The sequence below is a fragment of the Notechis scutatus genome, chromosome 1 (genome assembly GCF_049901735.1).
Source record: "Notechis scutatus isolate UNSWTSFEM ecotype Mainland chromosome 1, rNotScu1.2, whole genome shotgun sequence".
In the NCBI taxonomy this organism is placed as follows: Eukaryota; Metazoa; Chordata; class Lepidosauria; order Squamata; family Elapidae; genus Notechis; species Notechis scutatus.
In genome coordinates, this window is record NC_142009.1 from 8,891,447 (window position 1) to 8,916,426 (window position 24,980).

At 42.8% G+C, this 24,980-nt stretch overlaps 1 protein-coding gene across 6 annotated transcripts in view; it reads left to right on the forward strand.

Annotated features, from left to right (window-relative positions):
- The window catches only part of USP32 (ubiquitin specific peptidase 32), a 209,095-nt gene that overhangs the window by 106,524 nt on the left and 77,591 nt on the right, over nt 1–24,980 (forward strand). For all 6 annotated transcript variants that reach the window (XM_026682756.2, XM_026682757.2, XM_026682758.2 and 3 more), the window contains exon 5: nt 1,926–2,085. In XM_026682756.2, the coding sequence (XP_026538541.2) occupies nt 1,926–2,085 (160 nt within the window). The remainder of the gene's footprint in view (nt 1–1,925; nt 2,086–24,980) is intronic.

A 24,980-nucleotide genomic window follows, 5' to 3' on the forward strand; every position in this document is an offset into this window, starting at 1 on the left:
GGGGTTGAAAAAAAAATAAAAAAAATCAGCTTTCTGATGTGCCGGCAAAGGAATTGGGAGGAATATTTTATTTTTTAAAACCAGGTTTTCCGCCTGCCATTACAAAGAATCAGAAAACAACAGCAGTCATTTTAAGCGAGAGACGACTTGAATGGATATTCCTCTCAGGCTTATCAAGAGCAGAGTTTGAGGAAAATGTAATTTAAGATTCTATTGCAATTAATAGGCAGGCGTATAAATGCAGAGGGCTCTTTGACTTCCTGCCTACAGGTAGCCCTCAATTTACAATCATTCATTTAGTGACTGTTCGAAGTTACAACAGCACTGAAAAAAGTGACTTATGACCATTGTTCACACTTATGACCGTTGCAGCATCTCCATGGTCACATGATCAAAATCCAGACACTTGGCAACTAGCTCACCTTTATGATAGTTGCGGTGTCCCGGGTTCATGTGATCCCCTTTTGCGACCTTCTGGCAAGCAAAGTCAATGGAAAAGCCGGATTCACTTAACAACTGTGTTACTAACTTAACAACCACAGTGATTCACTCAACAACTGTGGCAAGAAAGCTTGTAAAATGGAGCAAAACTCACTTAACAACTGTCTCAGCAACCAATATTTTTCCTTTGATTGTGGTCATAAATCAAGAACTACCCATATTTCTTTCTTGTCTCCTGGCTTGCAATTCCTTTAATACCTGCTGCAAAAAAAGAGTCAGAAAATCAAGTCAGTCATCTGAGACCAATCCACTTTACCATCAAGAATTATGGCTGTGAGGTGTAGGCCCACTTAAGGTCTACCTGTACATTGCCTTGTTTTGTTTTTAATGGCTGACAGCTATTAGGGAGAGAAATGGGAGGTTGAAAGATAGATGGATAGATAGAAAGATAGATAGATATAGATTAGATGATTGATTGATAGATGATTGGTAAACAGATATAGATTAGATGATTGATTGATAGATGATTGGTACAGAGATAGATGATAGATAGATATAGATTAGTTGATTGATGATCAGTAGAGATAGATGATAGATAGATAGATAGATAGATAGATAGATAGATAGATAGATAGATAGATAGATAGATAGATAGATAGATAGATAGATAGATGCTAGATAGATTAGATGGATGGATAGATGGATAGATAGATAGATAGATAGATAGATAGATAGATAGATAGATAGATAGATAGATAGATAGATAGATAGATAGATAGATAGATAGATATGGTAAATAGACAGCTGGTGGGTGGGTGGGTAGATGGATGGGTGATGATAGTAGATAGAAAGGTGGGTGCATGGGTGCTGATAGATGAAAGTTGTTCATGAATCTTATCTTTATTTTAAGAAAATGCAGATATAGGAGTAGCTAGGACATATCTCTGGCTGTTTGCTCCAGAGTTATACATAAGTAGTGAGTCTACTTATAGTGGAGGGGTTGACCAGTTAGGGGCATCATTCACAAAAAGGTTGGTTTCAATAATTTTTATAACCCAACTCATGTCATGTTGTGAGCTTTTCAGCTTCTATTCTTAGCTGTCATTCAACAACCCTGTGAGGTGGATTGTACTGAGGGAGACTGACAGGCCCAAGATCCTCTAGCCAGCTTTCATGTTTAAGGTGGGACTAGAATTCCCAGTCTCCTGCTGATTGGCCCAAAGTCACTGAGCTGGCTTCCGTGCCTAAGGAGGAACTAGAACTCACAGCTCCCTGGTTTCTAGGCCAGCATATTATCCACTAGATCAAACTGGCCCTCCCCTACCTAAGGATGGTATATATTATGTCCCATATATCTGGAGGATACCCTAGCCGGAGTAAGACTGTTTTATCTTCTATCAATAGCTCTAATCTGACTAAAAAAAAACAAATGGAACCAAGCTTCACAATTCACGTCTCCCTTTTCCCCTTTGCTTTTATTGTAGGGCGAAAAAGTAAACTATGAAAAATTCAGATCCTGGCTGTTGCACAACAAAGAAGCTTTCACATTTTCCCGCTGGCTCCTCTCCGGAGGCGTGTATGTCACGCTCACAGATGACAGTGACACCCCCACCTTCTATCAGACTCTGGCTGGAGTCACACACTGTAAGTAGCTATCTTGTGTAAGAACTGATGGCGTTTTTTTTTTAATACCACTGAGCCAAACAAGCCTCAATTAATGAGTGCGCGGTTCCTCTTTGAGATTGTTCAAGGATCAGCCTTCTTTGGGGCAAAAATGGATGCTTTCTGTGGTTATTCTGCCCTGTTCCCTAGGACCTTTTGTGCTGTCTGCCTGTAAAGCATGTGCCTTTAACATTCTGGAGTTATAGGTTTAGCTCAGTGATGGGAGTCAAATTTTTTTAGTACCATAGTACCAGTTCTGTGGGTGTGGCTTGGTGGATGTGGCTTGGCTTGGTGGGCGTGCCTTGGTGGGCATGGCAGGGGAAGGTTACTGCAAAATCCAACCACTAACCTGCTTTCCAGCTCCGTTCTCCTGTGCAGGGCAACCAAAGAAGACCCAGCCGATCAGCTGGGACTCAATGGGAGGCAGAGAATAGAGGGGGTTGGTGGGGCCAATCAGAGGTGGGATTTGCTAGTTCTCCGTACTACTCAAAATTCCCACTCCCGGTTCTCCAGAACTGGTCAAAGCCAGTTGAATACCACCTCTGGTTTAGGTATGATCAAGAAGCAATGAATGGAAGCTAATCGAGAAAAGAACCAGCCTAGAAATCAGAAGAAAATTCCTGAGATTTGGAACAATTAATCAGTGGAACAGCTTCCCCCCCAGTAGTAGTGAGTGCTCCATCACTGAGGCTTTCAAGAAGAGATAGACAGCCATTTGTCTGAAATGAATATAGGGCAGGGGGTCCCCAACATCTGGGCTGCAATCCACTACCAGGCCGTGGCCTATTCGGAATTGGACTGTGTGAGTCAGCTGGCCAAAAGCACGTGCAGCTCAATTTGTGTGAGCGGCATGTCGAGTTGTGTGCATGTGTGTCGGCCCACCACTCCTGCAAGGGCTCTGCGGGCGCACCAGCCCACACTGCTCATGAGGCCCAGTTCCCCTCTCGCCCCTCAGTTGGACTGCCAAGGCGCAAACATTGAGGACTCCTGGGATAGGGATCTCCAGCCTGAGCAGGGGGTTGGACTACAAGACCTCCAAGGTCCCTTCCAACTCTATTATTCTGTAAGTCTGTAACTTGTTCATAATACCTCGGTTTGGTGGAAGAAAAGGTATTGATTTCCTGTGGCCTTTTGGAGTCGTGATTTGTGCTGCACCACAGCTGTGGTTTTGAAGCAAGGGGCCCATCACAACTTGCGAACTGAATGTGGTTGTGAATCCACGTTGCATTGTCATCCCCATGTCCTTGCTTTTTTCTCTGCAGCATTTCCTCACTGTGATCAATAATAGTGGCATCCTTGGGTGCTCAGCAGGTAGAATTATTCATTCATGTCTTTTGTTTATATCCTGTTTGCCTACGAGGTCCCCAAGCTAATGTATTTGATTTCTCTCTTTTCTTTCACCAATGCACCAACCTGCATATGGTTGGGCAAGAATTAACTAAGGAACTAATTGTGCCAGTAGAGGCTGTCCTTAACTTATGGCTGTTTGTTTTGTGACCCTTCAAAGTTACAGTGACATTGAAAAAAAGGGGCTGGTTTTTCAAAAATAGACTGACTGGTTGATATAAGGGATGATTTAACATTTCCTGCCGTGAGCAGGGGGTTGGGTTAGAAGACCTCTGAGGTCCCTTCCAGCCCTATGTCCCAAAGATGCTTTTTCAAGAGGCAACTGGACTTTCTAGTTTTTCTTTGGAGATGTTTCGCTTTCTCATCCAAGAAGCTTCTTCGGCTCTTGACTTGGACGGTGAGGAATGGAATTCAGATCCTGTCAGAGCTGAAGAAGCTTCTTGGGTGAGAAAACAAAACGTCTTCAAAGAAAAAAAACAAGAAAATCCAGTTGCCTCTTGGAAAAAAAAGGCACCTTTGGGACAATCATGATCTGGATGAGTGAGAATCTCCATAGACTTCCAGCTCTAAGATCCTATATTCTGTGTTTTACGTTGACCACCCCAGCCCAACTTATTTTCTTTTAAACAAAGAAATGATTAAAACACCCCCTCCCTCAATATTGCTCCCCTCCCTCTTTGTGATTGGTGGAAAGCTGTTAAGGGACTGCCGTTAGTGTATTGCCCCTTTCTTTTTCACAGCCTCAAAAGTGAAGCTTCTGGGTTGAGGTGCTTATCTGCCTGCAAATTGGAGGCTTAAGACAGCATTAAGAAGCCATGGGCCCTCCATTCCTTCTCCTATTTGTGTGGTGCTTATCTCTATTATTGTACTCCTGATTTCCCTTAGGGGGGAGGATGATAAAAATGTCGCTTTGCTCCACGTGGCACTCAAAACTGCACTGGAACAGAAAATTGGAATAATCCGAGATATCGGGGGATAGGGAGCATGAAATTAATAAAGCTAGTCCGAAGCAGGAAATCACACGAGTGCAAACCTAGTAACGGGATTCCCAGGAGAGGCCAGGAAAAGAACTGTTAGGACACAACATCTGCCAGGTGTGCAACAGATTTAAGAGAATCCTCCCAACCCTGGAAAAATGTGCTGTGGAAAAATTGGGTTAGTGTTAGTTTTGTTGGGTTTTCTCATTTCCTGTTGATTGAAAATCTGCAGTTGTTCGAAACACACAGTGAAGTATAACTGTTAAAACAAGCTCCTCTAGAATTGAAAACAATTAACCCCTTGTAATAGAATAGAATAGAATTCTTTTATTGGCCAAGCGTGGTTGGACACACGAGGAATTTGTCTTGGTGCAAATGCTCTCAGTGTACATAAAAGAAAAGAGACATTCGTCAAGAGTCAAGAATCATCAGGTACAACACTTAATGATAGTCGTAGGGTACAATAAGCAATCAAGTCACACTAGGAAATAGTAAAAATCATAAGGATACAAGCGACAAAGTTACAGTCATACAGTCACAAGTGGGAGGGGATGGGTGATAAGGAGTGATGAGAAGATTAACAGTAATAGTAGTGCAGACTTTGTAATAGTTGAACAGTGTTGAGGGAATTATTTGTTTAGCAGTGGGATGGCGTTGGGGGAAAAAACTGTCCTTGTGTCTTATTGTTCTGGTGTGCAAGGCTCTGTAGTGTCGTTTTGAGGGTAAGGAGTTGAAACAGTTTATGTCCAGGATGTGAGGGGTCAGTAAATATTTTCACAGCCCTCTTTTTGACTTGTGCAATATACAGGTCCTCGATTGAAGGCAGGTTGGTAGTAATAATTTAAACAATACACCAAAAGAGGAACGGAGGTAGATGCAGGCATTTTGTATTGACTCATCAGTACCTACTTTACAGACTTACAGAATAATAGAGTTGGAAGGGACCTTAAAGGTCTTCTAGTCCAACCCCCAGCTCAGGCAGGAGACCCTATACCAGGAGTCCTCAACGTTTGCGCCTTGGCAGTCCAGCTGAGGGGTGAGAAGGGAACTGGGCTGCATGAGCGGTGGGCTGGTGTGCACACGGAGCCCTTGCACGAGTGGTGGGCCGACACACATGGGTGCTTTGGTTTTGGTTTAAAACACCCTTTAAGAAACCAATATTTTTGGTTTCTTAATGTCTGTTAAGTGAACCTGGTTCCCCATTGACTTTGCCTAACAGAAGGTCACAAAAGGTGATCACACTGTTCAATTAAGACAGGTAGTCCTCGACTTACAACCACAACTGACCCTCAACATTTCCACTGTTAAGCAAGACAGTTGTTAAGGGAGACTTGCCCCTTTTTAAGACCTTTCGTGCCACCGTTGTTAAGTGAACCGTTGCAGTTAAGTTAGTATCACGGTTGTTAAATGAACGTCAACTCATAAAACATTTTGTATACGCGTTTTATAGTTGTCAACAGAAAGAAGTGGGGTGTTTCAAAGAGACGCTACTGTTAAGGCAGCAGTGTGGAATCGAAAGTACATTCCATTCATATTTTCTTCAGAGACTGATTAGACGGCTGAAGCTTCTGCTGGGCAAAAATCTAATTAGAGAGCATGATTGATTACTCTGGGCTATGGACGTGTTTCGTTGGATGATACACCCAGAGGGATGGTGGGGGAAGCAGGATCAAGGGTAACAGTGAATTACGTATCTCAGAGTTGGCTACGCCCAAATGTTAACTTCTAATAAATCCTTTTTAGTTTTGGGAGTGTGGCTCAAGGCTCATGATTTAATTGGAGTAACTGCCGGAATCCTGACAGTGGATTTGGCTTCTCCGTGGACTTTGCTTGTCAGAAGGTTGCAAAAGGTGATCACGTGACCCTATGAACTGCAACCTTGCTTCCCCCAAAATAAGACCTAGCGTGTTTTACTTGTGCCTCTAATATAAGCCCTATCCCCAAAATAAGCCCTACTTAAGAGCCTGCACAGCCAGCTAGCCGCATTTCATTCGGTTGCTCATGGTGCCATGACCACGAGGTGATGTGGTAACATAAGTCCCTTTTTCCATTGCTGTTGTAACTTTGAATGGCCACTAAACAAACTACTGTAAGTCAAGGACTACCTGTAGAGGGGCAGCCAAGGGGCACCACGGACCTTTTTCTAGAAACATTTCAGAGGATGTGATTTAGAATTATAGGGATGTTTCAACTGACCTTCCGTCCGATATTTTCTTTTAAAATGTTTCCTTTTTTATTCTTTGAACCATCTCTGACCTTCACTTGCTGCCCCTTGTTATCTGGGAATGATGTCTGTTGCAGCTGGAGAGCACCGGATTTGGGAAGGCTGCTTTAAATTAGAGGTGGGGGCTTAACTTGTGCTTATGATAGTTGATAAGTATAAAATAATGCAGCCTTCCCAGATGGCATTTTAGCTGCGGCTTTCGCTGCTTCCCTGCTGCTTTTTCTGCTGCGCCTCTTCGAATAATATTGGTAAAGGCGTGAAAAATAGCCTTGATTAAAAATAGGGGGGAAGGAGTTTGATTTGATTGCAGAGGCTGTGGGGGAGGCCCAGCGAAGACAGAAAGCATTTATGGTTGAAGCTCCAGTGGCTGTATTTAAATCTACTTAATGAGCCGAGATATGGAGGACATTCGCTGAAAATAAATATAGGAGTTTGCGCTTGTAAATAACATTCATATTGGAAGGCAGGCGACTTTAATTAGGTCCCTCCCTGGCCCAAAATTACAAAGAGGGGTTTTGAAAAAGTCACACAGCGAGTTGCCCGTGTTTGCTACTTTTAATCAAATTTTGTTCTGTTACATTTCCTCTGTAAGTATTCTTCCAGCCACAGTTATAGGCAATGCAGGGAGTCCTCGAGTTACGACCACAATGGAGCCCAACATTGACGTTGCTAAGTTCATTAACTTTGTTTTGCCCCATTGTACGGCTTTTCTTGCCACAGGCGTTAAGTGAATCGTTGCATTTGTTAAGTTAGTAACATGGTTGTTAAATGAATCGGGCTTCCCCGTTGGCTTTGCTGGTCAGAAGGTCACAAAAAGGGATCGAATGACCCCGGGGTGCTGGAACTGTCATAAATACAAGCCGGTTCCAAGCCTCCGAATCTTGATCACGTGAACCACGGATCCTGCAATGGTTGTAAGTGTGAAAAATGGTTGTAAGTCACTTTTTTCAGTGCCGTTGTAATTTTGAAGGGTCGTTAAAAGAATATTTTATAAGTCGAGGACTGACTAAAATTCATCTCTTTGATCTTTGAGCAGCTTTCTGTACTTTCAGCCCTCTGGACCGGTTTGGGGGGGTTAGCGGTTAGGTTAAAGTGGTTTGCTAGTTCTCTTCCTTCTTTTGAGGTCAGTCCCAGGGGTGTCAACTGGCAGGGGTCCCCAACCACCGGTCCGCGGACTGGTACCGGTCCGTGGAACAAGTCCTACCGGGCCGCTGGTTTGCTTGTTTCCAGGTAGAAAGCTCACCGGAAGCACTTTTTCATCAAAACAAGATGGCGGTGCTCAGCGCTTCCTGTGAGCTTTTACAGGTATAAACCATTTCTACCCGGAAAAGCTCACCGAAGGCTGGCGCCGCCATCTTGTTTTGATGAAAAAGTGCTTCTGGTGAGCTCACCGGAAGCACTTTTTCATCAAAACAAGATGGATGGCGCCCAGCTGATGTCGGTACCGGCCGCGCCATAAAAAGGTTGGGGATACCGGGTCATGGGCGTAAAAAGGTTGGGGATCACTGTCAACTGGGATGATTTATGACAGTCACAGTGTCCCGGGGTCATGTGATGTGATCCTCTTTTGCGACCTTCTGACAAAAAAGTCACTGGGGAAGCCAGATTCACTTTAAGAACCTTGTTACGAATTTAACAACTGCTGACATTCACTTAAGAATTGAATGAATTGGCATCCTTCAGTCTCAAGAGACTATGGCCGTGATGGCGAATCTATCACATGCGTGCCGGAAGTGGCATGCAGAGCCACTTCTGCTGGCAGACGAGAGGTCACCCGAAAGAGACCCACTGCGCATGGGTGTGCGCGCCACCGCCCGACAGCTGATTGTCGGGTATCTGGCGCGCATGCGTGGAGTGTGGGGGGTGCGCGGGAGACCCGGAATGTTTCCTTCCTGCCTTCCTTACAGGATTAGGCCAGTAACTTCTTCTAACAACCAGTTTCTGAACTGCTTAGAATGTTAACAACCGGTTCTAGTGAATAGGTGCGAACTGGTAGAATCACATTTGGACTCTTGGCAACTTAGAACACTGGGCTGTATCTAACAAAATGAAATTCAGTGTAGAGAAAAGTAAAGTCCTACACTTAGGCAAGAAAAACCAAAAGTACACATATAGACTGGGTGAAACCAGGCTCAATAGCAGTAACTGGGAGTGGGACCTTGGAGTCTTAGTGGACAACCAGCTAAATAGCAGCAAGCCATGTGCAGCAGTAGCCAAAAAAGCTAATGCAATCCTAAATTGCATTAACAGAGGGATACAATTGAGATGAAGTGAGGTACTAATACCACTCTATAAAGCCTGAGTAAGACCACACCTAGAGTACTACATCCAGTTTTGGTCACCCCATTATAAAAAAGATGTTGAGAGTCGAGAAAAAGTACAGAGAAGAGCAACCCAGGATGATTAGCGGACTGGAGGCTAAAACATACAACGAACGGTTGCAGGAACTGGGCTTGGCTAGTCTAGTAAAGAGAAGGACCAGGGGAGACAGGAGAGCATCTTCCAATATTTGAGGGGCTTCCACAGAGAGGAAGGGGTCAAGCTATTTTCTAAAGCTCCTGTAGGCCAGACAAGGAATAATGGATGGAAACTGAACAAGAAGAGATTTAACCTGGAAACAAGGAGAAACTTTCTGACAGTGAGAACAATCAACCAATGGAACAGAAGTTGCCCTCGGAAGTTGTGGGGGGATCGTGAGTGCATGCACAGAGATGCACGGTGTGCACAGGGGGTGCACACATGCGCAGGGTCATGAGGGGCCCAGCACTCATTGACTTCTGGGTGCTGGCACGCGATTGTGCATGCACAATTTTCAGCACGGGAGCCGAAAAAGGTTAGCCAGCACTGGACTATGGGATCGTGCTCTGAAAAGAGGCCCTAAAACAGCATCTGGTGTGGCTAAAAAGGCCAATTCGAGAATGGCAATCCCTTCCACACTGAGGACAGATACAGTCTGTCCCCTGTCCAGCCCCCGGATTTTGCTGGTTCTGGGACGGCCTCTCTGCCTCCGCCTGCCGAACGAGTGTCTCTTCGAATGGAAGATGGTCTTGCTGCGTCTTTAGCCTCCAAGCTGAACAATCAGAGGTCAAGGTTTCCCAGCTGTTGGTGTCCATTCCCAAGGCCAGATAACAGATAATCAGAGTTGGAAGGGACCTTACAGGTCATCTAGTCCAACCCCAGACCCAAGCGGGAGACCCTGCACCATTTCTGACAGATGGCAGTCCAGTCTCTTCTTGAAAGCCTCAACTGATGGCGCTCCCACAACTTCCAAAGGCAACGTCTGTTCCACAGGTTGATTGTTCTCACTGTCAGAAAGTTTCTCCTTATTTCGAGGTTAAATCTCTCCTTGTTCTGTTTCCATCCATTATTTCTTGTCTGGCCTTCGGGTGCTTTAGAAAATAGCTTGACCCCTTCCTCTCAGCCCCTCAAATATTGGAAGACTGCTATCACGTCTCTCCTGGGCCTTTAGATCCCTCCTGCAGATATCCTTATATCCCAGCTGGGGTCTCCCTCTAGGGCGCTTTCCTTGCACGAATTCTCCCATACAGGAGGTCTTTTGGAATCCACCCATCAGCCATCCTCATGACATGCCCAAGCCAGTGTAGAAGTCGCTGTTTCAATAGAGCATCCATGCTAGGAATTCCAGCACGTTCCAAGACTGCGCTGTTTGGAACTTTGTCATGCCAGGGGATGCCAAGAATACGTCGGAGACAGCGCATATGAAAGGTGTTCAGCTTTCTCTCCTGCCGTGCGTAAAGGGTCCAAGACTCGCTGCAGTACACAAGAGTGTGCTCAAGACACAAGCTCTATTGACCTGAATCTTTGTATGTTCCATCAGATTCTTACTAAGCCGTACTCTCTTTGTAAGTGTGGAAAATGTGGCGGCCGCTTTATCAATACGTTTATTCAGCTCAGTGTCTACAGAGAGAGTGCTGGAGATCGTTGAGCCAAGGTACACAAAGTCACGGAGGACCTCCGGTTCTTGTGCAGATTGTATTACACAGTCTCTTCACTTAACAACAAGGTGGTAAAATGGGGCAAAACTCACTTCACAGATGTGTGGCTTGACAACAGGAACTGGCTGTAAGTCGAGGACTACCTGTATTCCAGGAAGCTTTCCAACTCAGCCAAACCCTTCTTACGGGATTTAATCTGATCCTACCTATCCTCTTATCTTCGGGGACAGAGCGTGTCCCTTTAAGATGAACTGATGGCCTGGATCCTTTAATGAGCTGCTTCTTTGAAAAGCGAACAAATGGCAGAGCAGAGCTAGTCGGGGAGCGGATCCAGACTGCCTGATGGGCCAAGAGAAAGGTGGACAACTGGACTCGGCTGGGAATCCGTACCCGGTTGAGTGTTGGTGGTACGAGCCGGAGCTGGAAAAAATGTCAGGAGTATGGTATGCTGCTACTGTTGCACACCAAAGAGAATTGTGCCCTTAGGTGGGTAGAACAACTGAGCATGAAACGGGAGTGTGGATGAGTATGAAGGAGAGGGGGAGGTAAAGCAGGATGGGAGAGTTGAAATGGGAGAGGACAGATCAACTTATCACAGATGGATTGTATGTGAATTGCCTGGAAATGCAAAGTTACCGTATTGTCTCTGAACCAGGACCAGGTGAAAAAAGGACTGGATGCTCTCTACAGGGTATCTGGGTAATTTTTGGAAATGAGTGCATACAGTATTCACTGGGCTTTGTTTGTTTTTGCCTGAAGAGGTTTCGCTTCTCATCCAAGAAGCTTCTTCTGTTCGGATTGAATTTTGGGGAACGGAAGGATGACCGCAAGGAATATATATCCTTCCATTCCCCACCATTCAGTCAGAACGGAAGAAGCTTCTTCGATGAGAAGCAAAACCTCTTCAAGCCAAAACAATGAAAGTCCGGTCGACTTTTGAAAAAAACACCTTTGGAAATATTTAGGTGGTTTAAACAGCTTTAGTTTGATTTTTGTCACAAGTGCGCATGCATTGATTTATTTTATTGATTTATTCATCACGTTTTGGAAGTGCCCATTTTTTCTCACTGAGGGACTCTGGGTGGTGCATAATGAAACATTAAAACGGAAAAGCAATGTGTAAAAGTTTAAAAAAGAGGCCAGCGGGATTCAAAGCGCTGTTCAGAAGTAATTGAAAGTCAGTTGGGAGGGATTTCAGAGTTAGAGTTAGCATGGAGAGCTAGAAAGGAGGAAAAGGTTTAAATACTTCCCTTTGGAAATCTCTAGCTGAGATGGTGCTGTTGGGTGGTTCTGTCATAGGATAGGCAAACATTTTAGGTGCCTTCTCTAAAACAGTGTCATCTGATGGAATCAGGAGGTGTGTCATTTCAACTTTGTTACCTTTGAAAGGTTCTCCTTCCCTTACTTCCCTAGAATCCTTCTCTCTGGCCTTCAGAAAAGTAGCAAAAACCTGTTTTCTCATTAGTTTTGGGGCTGGTTCATCAGATTGGGGCATTTTAAATTGATCGCTTAACTTTGCAGGTCGGGTGGAATTTCCTATCTGGATGTCAATATGATTCCTTGGCTATCTAGTCATGCTTTTGGACTGTAATTGCATTTGCTTTGCTTGGTTTTTAATTCACTGCTTCCATTTTTAATTGGTGAAAACTCATGAAGTGACTTTGGACTTATTTCCCATTCCAACCTACCTCATGGGCCTATTGCTATGGGTATATAATGAAGAGAGATTCTTATATTGTTGTCTGTTCTGAAGACAGATCCAAGTGAAATACAGATAAATATCGAACAACAGAATAAGATTTGGAAGGGACCTGAGAGGTCATCTAGTCCAACCCCCTGCTCAAGCAGGAGAATTGGATGGACCACTGCAAAGTTAGTTTTAGACCCTGCCGCCGACTGTGTCTTATTTACTTATTTTAACATTTCCCATTTAAGCATCTTCAACCGTGAGGCATTTCAGGGATCTCTCTCTCTCCCTCCCTTCCTCCCTCCCTCCCTCCCTCTCCACACACACACACACACACACACCCCCTTCTGAAGCAGATAACATATTTTGGGCATAAAAATTAAATCAGTGCAATTGGGAGTTACGACTGTTCAACCAGCAAAGTAAGCAATCCATTTAAAATGCCATGGCCAATAGAAAAAAACCCAATATATTTTGACTTGGTGCTCAAAAGAATGCAGAATTTATGTTACCCCGTGTTACACATATCTGCATGAGATATGGCTGAGACGGTGGGCTTCTCAGAAGTAGTGTGTTTTAAAATGAAGGAACGTTATCACCTGCTGGATGAACATTGCAAGAGGCTGGTGAGGATTCTGACCCTTTGAATGAGATCTATTTTATCTTAGAACTACTGAGAACTGGATACAACAGTTACCCTAAAGGAAAATAAATTTAAGATGATAACTCCCATAAAAGAAAGAATAAAATATATACATGTAGACAAAAATTTTTTGCAGTGCCCGGCTTCCTCTCTCTGTATCAACCTAAGGTTTGCAAATCTACATTGAACCAGGTTTTGGAGATTTCTCCAGTCCCTTGCATAAACATGCACAAATGACAATTTTTTTGTTTGTATATGCATATCAGTAACCACTGGATAACAGGGATTAGATAAATACAGCAATGATAACACGGCAAGAAGAATGTAAAGTGTTCAATGTGGGATTAAATCAAAGCCTCTATTACAAAGGTATCCAGTTTATAAAATTGAGCCCTCGAATCTGTCACTCACCACTCACTTTCAGACAGATCAATCCATATCAAGGACTGTCTCAATATCCATGCTTCGCTACGAAACTATGTGGTCGGGCGTAGTTTTTTTGGAGGAAAATAAAGGGGGCAAAATTCTGCCTCTGCCTACCAGCATCCATCGGTATTCATCTGGCTAGCGTCCTGTCAGTGTGTGAGAGAGTTGAGGGCTGTTTGGAAACTGAAAGAGTATTTTCTGCATGAGCAAGAAGGAGACAGCAAGGAGCCTGGGCATGGCTTAGCTCAACTGTTCTGTACTAAAGCTACTTGGTGCTGTGAAACTAAAACTGAAAATGAAACTTCTCTCCTCTGCTTGTGTTTTGCATTTGGAACAGATTTATTTTCAGGTGGGGAGGGGGAGTAGAACTCCTTAGCATCAGAGCCTGTTAATAATAATATAGGAAATACTAATTCTCTGATGGTCATTTCGAAAAATCCTTTCTTAGTGAGCCCCTAAAAGCCAAGAGGAACATACGTGCCAAATTTCAAGTTTGTAGGCTTTACGGTTCTGGAGATTTTGTGATGATGCTTGAGTGGTATTTTGCTTTTATATATATAGATAGAAGCATAATAACTACATGCGTGTGCTCATTTACACGCAAACTCACTCATGCGTATGAGTGCATAACATTTCTCTCCATTCCTTCAGCAAAAAATTAAGAGAATAGGGTAGAGTTTTGGAAATAGTTTGGGGACAGGGAAAATTTGGGAAGGGAAGAGAAAGTGGGTTATGAAACTGGTTGATAATGCAGCAGAAAGAAGTCATGAGGAAGGGAAGACGGGGGAAGGAGAAGTGAGGAGAGGAGGGAAAGGATAGGAATCATATTAAAGGTATAGAATAGGTGGTACTTGGCTCAATAGTAGTAACTGAGAGGGTTCTTGGAGAGACAATCACTTAAATATAAGCCAGGAGTGTGCGGCAGCAGCCAAAAAAGCCAATGCAATCCTTGGTTGCATAAACAAAGGCACGGAATCAAGTTCATGTGAAGTGTTAATCCCACTTTATAAGGCCTTGGTAAGACCATCCTTGGAATATTGCACCCAGTTTTGGTCGCCATGATATAAAAAAGATGTTGAGATTCTAGAAAGAGCAATCAAAGTGATTAGGGGACTGGAGGATAAAACATATGAAGAACGAACGGTCTCAGGAATTGGGTATTCCTGAGTTTAAATGAAAAGAAGAACTAGAGGTGACATAATAAGCAATGTTCCAATATTTGAGGGGCTTCCACAAAGAAGATGGGGTCACACCCATTCTCCAAAGCACCTGAAGGCAGGACAAGAATCAACGGATGGAAACTAATCCAGGGGAGACTCAACCTAGAACCAAGGAGGAATTTCCTGACTGTGAGAACAATTAATCAATGGAACGACTTGACTCCAGAAGTTATGAATGCTTCACACTGAAGTTTTTAAGAAGAGATTGGACAACCATTTGTCTGACATGATAGAGGGTCTCCTTCCTGAGCAAGGGGTTAGACTAGAAAACCTCCAAGGTCCCTTCCAACTCTTATTCTGTATTCTATACTGTAAACTGGTATATAAATAGTTAAAGTTAACCAGGGCAGCAGCTGGGATGAAGGAGAGCAGCTGAGGGAGAGAGGCCTGCAACCATTGGTAGCTCCTGCTTATCCTCTTTCTTTCTTTTTTTAAACAAGAATCTTGTCTTCCTAGAATCTAGATTTGTGTAAGAAGCTCATCTAATTGCGGGAAAGGGAGTGGGTGGATTCTTGTCTTCATGCGAAATGTTTCCTGCTAAATAAATATATTATTTTCAACAGTGGTTGGTATTTTCAGAAGTCTTAATGCGCTGAGATTTCATGAAAATATGTAAACTATTCTTTTGGTGATAATAATTTTAGTTTGCTAAGGTTCTTAGCTCTCCCCCCACTTTACCCCGATTTGAAGCTTTGTCGTCCAGCTGTTAGAACTAGCCAAAAAAAAAAAGAACAATATTTGGGAATGTGAGACCTGTTTAAATCTCAGGAACCCCAGGGAGCATTGAACCACTTGCAGTAAATTTGTGCGATTTGTTGGCTCTTCACATAAATGCTGGATGAATTATTCAAAATAAGCACCAATGTAGACTTGATTAGTTTGCAAAGATTCTGCAAGCTGAAATGTTTTTTTTTTTCTTCTTAGTGTAGATTTTGGATTGCCTGGATTCAGAATTTCCTAGACATTAATGGAGTTACCACCCTAAATATTTATAGATAGTCGTTGAATCATGACCATAATTGAGCCTGGCAATTACGGACCTAAGCCGTAATAGTCATATATTTATTTATTTATTTTATTTTATTTATTTTGTCGAACGATTATAAGATAACAGGTATAAGTATAACATAGTTATGAACACATGAAATGGATACATATAAGAAAAAACAAAAAGAAACAATAGCAGATCATCGCACGACCAATCCAATTTTTACAAATTTTTTTGGAAATGCTTATTAAGTAATTTTTTGCTGGGTTTTTTGGATTATTTTTTTTTTTTGCCAGAAACAGGAAATAAACCCCAGTTTCTGGCAAAAATGTTGTAAATCACAGTCCTGTGACCATGGGATGTACCCCAAATGCAGCCATATGATTGTGGGGAGGGTATTGGAAGTTCGAAACTGGTCCTAAATACCTTTTGGAGGGTCAGTCATAACTTCAAATGGTCGCAAAACAAACCAGTCATAATCCCAAATGTGCTTTTTTCAAGAGGCACTGGACTTTCTTTGTTTTTCCTTCTCATCCAGAAGCTTCTTCAGTTCTGACTGAATGGTGGGGAATGGAAGGATTTATATTCCTTGGAGTCATCTGGTTGTTAGCACTCTCTCTGAGAGTCATTGAGGCCACTTGGAGGTTTATCTGTGTCCTCAGGGTCACCTGAATCAGAGTGCAAATGGGTGTGGGGCCTTTTAGGGACTGCTGAAAGAATTGTGTTGTAGACAGGAGACAAGTGGTGTCGTGGTGTCCCTCCCCTTCTGTTGAGAGAAGGCTGCTCAATAAATCCTTCCTTTCCATACCATTCAGTCAGAACTGAAGAAGCTTCTTGGATGAGAAGCGAAACCTCTTCAAGCAAAAACAAACCCCAGTTGCCTCTTGAAAAAACACCTTTGGGACAACCATGATCTGGATGACCGAGAATCTCATAGGTCGTAAGTCAAGGACTGTCTGTATTTTTTATTTGGAAGATTTACCATTAAGATCTGAAAAGCACCTAGCCGTCAGTTACCACTGTTGGAAATGACTGCTTGCTTAATTTATAATCAATACTCTGAATATGACAAGCGCTGACGGGCAATTTTGTGCAATCAGCTGAATGTTCTTTTCCACTTAGTTGCAGATTTTTGCCTTGCGGGAACAGCCGATTACACTTACATGAATTGGAGTTTGATCCAAAAAGCGGAGCTCTTCGGCTGTCATTGTCAGAAAGTGGCAAATGTTCACACTTATTAGTAATTCCTCTGAAGACGACAGCTTGACTCATAGTTGGTTTCTTTGACCTTACTTTTTTGCACTCTGCCTGATAAGAGACAGCGATAAAACCTTATTTTCTTCCCTAAGATTGGGTTATATTAAGATGAATTAAAGTCGCATTAAACAAAAAAGCTTTATGCAACAGTGGATGAAGTTGCCCACCACAGCATGCAATCCATCCTTTGATTTTTTAAAATTTAGTATTTTGAGTTACCATCTCTGGTTGGTACAATCATGCTAATTACTCTATTCTCTTCAGAGATAAACCATCAATCACTATGATTAGTAGATTTCTTTTTTCCCCCCCCCTGAACCTTTTTCAAGTTCAAGGTGGCTGTTTGCAGAGTTGGAAAGTCAAAACACAACCTGTGTTTCCAGAGCTGAGTTGCTTTATGGATGCCACAGCCTACTACAACCTCACACCAGGCCAGTCAACCTTGAAACGCATTCTTTCAAAACACAGTTCAAATAAACTCCCTATTCAAGGCTGGAATAAAACTCTAAAACTTTTCACATTCTGTTCTGACCGATGCTAGCAAACGTGGCCTCACCAACGAAAATAGCAAAACACACATCCCATTTCATTGACATCGCTATTGCTTGACAAGCAGAGGTGCTGTTGTTGTCATTCATTCGCAAAGTCGTTGCCAACTCTTCACTGGACCACAGCACACCAGTCCCCCCATCCTCCACTGTGTCCCAGACTTTGCCAGAATCCAGGTTCGTTGCATCAATGGACACTACCCATCTCATCCTCTGCCTTCTCCTTCTGCCTTCCATCATTCCCAACATCAGGGTCTTCTCCAATGAGTCCTCTCTTCTAATTTGGCGGCCAAAATATTTGAGCTTCAGCTTCAGGATCTGTCCTTCCAAAAAACAGTCAGGATTTGCAGCACCACAATTTGAACTCAAAACAAAGGGGAAGAGGGGTCTAAAGCCTCCTAAATGTCTTAAAATAGGTGTGGAGGTAATTCCCCGTTAGGAGAATGAGTGCATACAGGGAGACATAGTGAGAGAAGTGTTGAATAATACATACACAGCACACAGATACACTGTACAGTAAATGTAGGTTTTTACTTTCAATAGCAAAGTTCAAACACAGTCCAAAGTCATTCACAGGTAAGATCAGTCAGTTTTTAGTCCAGGGATAATCCAATAACAAAGTCCAGTATCAAAAACAGTTCGGTAACAGACTTACATCAAATCCAAGAATAACAATCCATTTAGGAGGAACAGCAATACTCTCCAACAGAAGGAAACAGAGATTCACTGAGACACACTCTTCTGAGACTAAGACTAAAACAACCCAGGTTTCTGGCTCCATCTTATGGCCATTTGAGAAACCACACCCAATTACAGTTTTAGGATTTTCTTAAAGCTACAGTATTAAAATGTTTATCCTGGTTTATATATTTTCAACCCAAATAGCTGTTAGGTGACTTACATTCCTAACAATAGGGGGTGTCAGACTTAAGTCCTGTGGGCTGTATCCAGGGCTGGGATTCAAATTTTTTAACAACAGGTTCTGTGGTCATGTGACTGGGTGGACATGGCTTGTTGGTCATGTTATTGGCTTGGTGTGGCCAACTCAATATCACTCACATCGAGGCACGCATCTCCTCACCTGGCCTCTCATGACTGTGGGGATGCTACAACAGTCGTAAGTGTGAAAAATGGTCATAAGTCACTTTTTTCACTGCCATTGTAACTTTGAATGGTCATCCACACAAGCAAAGTACCAGCAAAGGAGGGGAAAAAACCTCCAGAGAGGTTCTTGAGAACAGGAAGTCTAGTCCTGCCAAGAATGTAATAAGGGTTAATGGAGAGGCAGTTTCTGTAAGCAACTCCAGAATGTTTCCTTCCTGCTTTCCTTACAGGATTAGGCCAGTAATTTCTTCTAGCAACCAGTTCTCCGAACTGCTTAGAATGTTAACAACCGGTTCTAGCGAATAGGTGCAAACTGGTAGAATCCCACTCGTGGCTGTATCTAGTCCACGGAATGCTGGGATCCAGGCTGCAGGTTTGCCCTGGAAGTAGTTAAAGACTGGCCCGCAGTGCCGCTGCCAGCGCAGACCTCCCGAGCTCCATTTTCTCTGGGAGAGGGTTGCAGGAGGCCATTGCAGCCGAAAACAGAGATCGGGAGCCCATTTTCGCTGGCAGAGTGCTTGGGCCACCACAGGCGTCCCTGACATGAGTGACATCAAGCTGGCCACACCCACCCTGGCCAGACACCCACTCACCCCCGGCCCCTCAAGGCCAAACACAACCCTGATGCAGCCCTCAATGAAATTGAGTTTGACACTCCTGTCTTAAAGTGTGGTTCCCAAACCTTGGCAACTTTAACATATGTGGACTTCAGTTCCCAGAATTCCCCAACCAACCATCCTGGTCTGGGGAATTCTGAGAGTTGACGTCCACAGTCTTAAAATTGCTAAGGTTAGGAAACCCCGTCTTAAAGGGAAAAGCCAATAAAAGGGGACCCCAAAGCTGATGTATGGATATGTTGCTAGAGAACTGCTTTAAACCATTCATAAAACCAGAGGAAGACAAGTCGAGCCAGTTTCTTTCTTTCTTTTTTTTTAATTGCACCTAATGTGCCACTGACATGCAGGCAACAAGCAGGTATGAAGCATTGAAGATACAGATAGGCCTCAACTTACAGCCATTCATTTTCCAACTGTTCGAAGTTACAACGGTACTGAAAAAAGTGACTTATAACTCTTGCGGCATCCCCATAGTCACAGGATCGAAATTCCGGAGCTTAGAAAATAGCATGTACAATATTTACGATGATTGTAGCATCTTGAGATCCTGGAATTGTCGTTTGCAACCTTCCCAGGGAGTTTCTGACAAGCAAAGTCAATAGAGGAAACTAGGTTTGCTTAACGACTGCCTGATTCGCTGAATTGCAATGATTCACTTAACAACCGTAGCAAAAAATGGTTGTAAAATGTAAAATGTGACTCCCCTAACAGCCGCCTCGCTTAGCAAATGAAATTTTGGACTCAGTTGTGGTCCTAAGTCAAAGACTTCCTGTGGTCAATCACCAAGGTAACCCACTGAGATTATTGGCTGAGCTTGTTTTTTTAGCTGAAGCTCCATTAGTCCAAGGGCAAAGATGGATGTTATGACATTTGGAAGGTCCCCCCGAAGGACTCTCAAGCATTTAAAAAGGAACAAAAATTAAAAACGTCGAGAAGAGCTTGAGAGATTTTTCACAAGAAGGTCGAAATCTTAGCGATTTGGGAAAGGAGGAAATGCCATTGTAATTTTTGCCCTAATCATATAGTCCTCCCTGATCTTTGTCCCTAGTTTTATATTTTGGTCTTTGATGGAGTCCTTGGTGCTCCCTGGCTTGGTGGTTTTTTTGCAGACGTTTTATTACCCAACTAGGTAACATCATCAGTGCTAGAAGGGAGTGGGTTTGCTGTCTTTTTACATACTAGTGGTTTGCCCTGTCAGTGTTGGTGGAGAGTGTTTTTGGTGGTTCTTTGATTAGGCAGGCAAATGAAAAATTATGATATAGATGGAAGATAGATAGATAGATAGATAGATAGATAGATAGATAGATAGATAGATAGACAGACAGATATAAAGGAAGAGAGAGAGATGTGGTCCTTGGTGCTCTCTGAGCATGGTTGTTTTCTTGCAGACGTTTCATTACCCAACTCAGTAACATCATCAGTGCTAGAAGGGAGTGGGGTTTGCTGTCTTTTTACATATTAGTGGCTTGCCAGTCATTTTGGTCTTCCTTTACTGCAGTTTCTCCCATGGACATGATTGTGACACATGCAATGCTCTAGGTCAGTTTTGTTTGAAGATATTCCTCATTTGGGCACATCTTCATCACTGGAGGTTTTTAAGAAGAAATTGGACAACCACTTGTTTGGAATTTATTTTATTTTATTTTATTTATCTAATTGGTCAATCGCTCACAAGATAATAGGTATAAGAATAGACATGAGTATAAATACAGGAAATAGGTACGAATAAATGGGGACAATAGGATAGGGACGGTAGGCGCAATTGTGCACTTATGCATGCCCCTTACAGACCTCTTAGGAATGGGGTGAGGTCAATAGTGGATAGTTTAAGGTTAAAGGAGTGGGGGGTTAGAGGATGTAATAATAGAGTCAGGTAGTGCACTCCAGGCATTGTTGCTGAAGTTGTACTTTCTGCAATCAAGTTTGGAGCGGTTTACATTGAGTTTGCATCTGTTGTGTGCTCTTGTATTGTTGTGATTGAAGCTGAAGTAGTCATTGACTGGTAGGACATTGTAGCAGATAATTTTGGGTACTACGCTTAGGTCCAGCCGTAGGCGGAATGATATGGAGTCTCTTGCTTAAGCAAGGAATCGGACTAGAAGACCTCCCAAGATCCCTTCCCACTCTGTTATTCTGTAAATTTATTAACGTCCCTCTTCATTTCTCAATTTTTATCATTGTAAGCCGCCTAGACCAGCCCCCACAGTCAGATAAGCAGTAAATAAATTTAATAAACTAACAAATAAATTGTTGTCCATTGAACAAAGACCACAAACTCTCAAAGCAAGACTTTGAGACGGCCTCTCAGTTTGCCACTCGATCCTCTGCACATGCTTGTTTCGTGGCGCTAACCATTCCAAAGAGCTGAAGTCAAATCCTATCACGAAACTGGCGTTGATTGAAGGACTCAGGCCATCTGGTAATGAGATCACGAATGGCCGTGCTAAATATACCCCACTTTGTTCCGAAGCATTGAGAAATCTTTCATCTGTACCAGTCTTAAGTGGTGTTATAAGGCAGTGAGAGGAAAACGCCATGGCACCTCTCATTTTGGGATAAATCCCAAATTCTACAAAAGGGTACCAGGTTTTTTCCCTGTAAGTCATACTGCCCAGATTCCCAGGTTTTTTGTTTTTTTTTAAAGACAAGCTACAGGTAGTCCTCGACTTACGACGACAATTGAGCCCAAAGTTTATGTTGCTAAGCTAAATGCTTCATTGAATTTTGCCCTGTTTTACAACCTTTTCTTGCCACAGCCATCAAGTGAATCACTGCGGTTGTTAAGTTAGTCGCTCGGTTGTTAAGTGAATCTGGCTTCCCCATTCTCTTTGCAAGTCAGAAGGTCACAAAAGGGGATTGTGTGACCCAGGACACAGCCAGCGTCATAAATATGAGTCGGTTGCCAAGCATCTGAATTTCAATCACCTGATCATGGGGGTGCTGCTGTGGTCATAAGTGTGAAAACGGTCGTGAATCACTTTTTTTCAGTGCCGTTGTAACTTCGAATAGTCACTACACGAATGGTTGTAAGTCAAGGACTACCTGTATTATTTAACCATTCTAAAACCTGAAAAATACAGTGACTTTCCTGCCTGTTTTGTTAAGCGAGCTCTCAACATACTTGGCCAAGAGATTAGCAATTCTAGCGTTTATTGGCATAAAGTCTGACAAAATACTGTCTGGAAGGAGTTTAAGGTTCTTCTTCTTAATCTTCTCAAATGGGAAGGGGGGTTCCTGCTGTGGGAGAAAATATTTTAGGGTAGTTCTGACTGGGCAGTTATGCATCTACTTAATAACAAAAGACAGAGGTTTATAGTTGTCTTCTTTTTTTTAAAGGTGATTGTTTTCATTTTAAATATTTCAGGAAGTCATTTTGCCCAAAGCACTCTAGTAAATCTATAAGCCCCATAAAAAGCTCATGTCTTATCAAGTAGAGCTGAAATTCCCTGCAACTTCATTTCGTTTGACATTTTCTTGGCAGCCCCGTGGAAATAGTACGGCTTTTGATCCTTTTTACAAATTCTTATATCCCTAAGATTTGCTTGAAGTCATCTATCCAAATATTAGCCAGCTGTGTCCTCTCTTGGCTTCACTTTCAGGTTTAGACATATTCACTCACCTTCTGCTATCTGTGAACGTTTGGAAAAACAGGACAGGTTTGAGATACAGGTAGTCCTCAACTTATGACCACAATTGAGCCCAAAATTGATGTGGCTAAGCGAGACAGTTGTTGAATGAATTTTGCCCCCTTTTATGACCTTTCCTGCTACCGTTGTTAAGTGAATCGTGGCAGTTGTTAAGTTAGTAACACGGTTTGTTTAAGTGAATTCTGGCTTCCCCCTTTGACTTTGCTTATCAGATGGTCACAAAAGGGGGATCTCTTAGCAACGGTCATAAATATGAGTCGGTTGCCAAGCCTCTGAATTTTGATCACGTGACCATGGGGGATGCTGTAATGTTTATAAGCGTGAACTGTCATAAGTAACTTTTTTCCAATGCCGTTTCAACTTTAAACAGTCACTAAACAAATGGTTGTAAGTCAGGGGCTCTCTGTATTATCAAGAATTGCTATAACATTGGATTTTTAAGCCTCTGAAAATTTTAGCTTCAGTTAAAAAGATGCTCCTTTAATTCTATGCGCACAAAAGCTGTACAGCCAAAAATGCCTTTTGTATGCACAGGTGGCACTTGTTGGCAGTTCCTTGAAGGCAAATGCATCATTTTTGGAATGGTGTACCAGATGCTGAAGGCCACAGTGCAATCTGTGCTACCTAATTTCTCAAGGTCACACCTGTGTATCTAATGTATGTTAAATGATGCTTTATTTGCCTGCATCTGCAGAAATGATAAGAGCTATTTTCTGACAGTATCGGGCCTTTAAAAAAAAAAAACACCCAATGAAATACAACTAAATACAGACACAATTTCTATAGTTCTGGGAAGAAACATGGTATTCTAAGTCCCAAAGGTGCTTTTTTCAAAGAGGCAAGTGGACTTTTTGCAGTTTTGCTTTGAAGATGTTTCGCTTCTCATCCAAGAAGCTTCTTCTGCTCTGACTGGATGGTGGGGAATAGAAGGATTTATACTCCTTGCAGACAGCTGGTCATTTGCATCCTTTTAGCAGGTTGTTATGCAAATGACCATCTGCCTGCAAGGAATATAAATCCTTCTATTCCCCACCATCCAGTCAGAGCAGAAGAAGCTTCTTGGATAAGAAGCAAAACATCTTCAAAAAAAAAAAAAAAAAACCCAGAAAGTTCCAGTTGCCTCTTGAAAAAAAAGCACCTTTGGGACAACCATGACCTGGATGAGACTGAGAATCTCCATAGGCCTGCTATTCTAAGCACACTGATGCAGTACAGAATTGAAGTGGTGTGAAAATTGTATTATGTTAGCACACGAATTAGTGGTTGAACGAGATAAAATGAGTTCCAAATCCATTTCTCCCCATTCCTTGTGCAAGAGATTTTCCTCTTCCCATAGCAAGTTCTTCAGGGTTTGAAAAAGGAAGAGGAGGCGTATAGTTCTCCTATAGAAGAAGGAATGGGGGTGAAGGGAAGGACTAGGGGTGACATGATAGCCGTCTTCCGGTACTCGAGGGACTGCAGAGAAAAGAAGAGATCGAGGTATTCTCCAAAGCACCTGAGCGCAGGGCAAGAAGTAATGGATGGAAGTTTATCACCCAACCTAGAACTAAGGAGAAATTTCCTGACAGTGGGAATAATCAATGGATGGAACATCTTCCCTCCAGAACTTGTGGGTGCTCCATCACTGGAGGTTTTTAAGAAGAGACTGGACAGCCATTTGTCCAGAATGGTGTACGGTCTCCTGCTCAAACAGGGGGTTGGACTAGAAGACCTCCAAAGTCCCTTCCAACTGTCTTATTCCATATTCTGTATTCTGAACAGTATTCCCTTGGATACCCTTCTGAAAGTAAATATTTACAGCCCTTTTTTACGATCCTTTGAATGATAAATGCACAGTGCTTTGAATCAATAGAGCAGTCATTATTCATGTGCATACATATTTTTTCCCTGAATTGCCTTGTTTGGTGACTTGACATACTGCAAGTATATATAGATGCCTCTGAAAGTCCTCTGACTTACATGCCTCTGACGGCAGAACCAATTGACCCAGACGGTTGGGGCGTCCCTTCACTGGATGTTTCCAAACACCGGCTGGATGGCCATTTATTTATCATGAGTGCTTTAACCTGGATTCCTTCACTGAGTAAGGGGATTAGATCTGAGAGCTTCAGTGATGCCTTCCAATTTGATGGTTTTTATGGTTTAGGTCAGTGGTGGAAAATGTTCTAGATTCCACGTTTCAAATGTTCAGAAAATGCCTAATGACTCTGCTGGTGTGTCTCCCCCCCCGGAACAA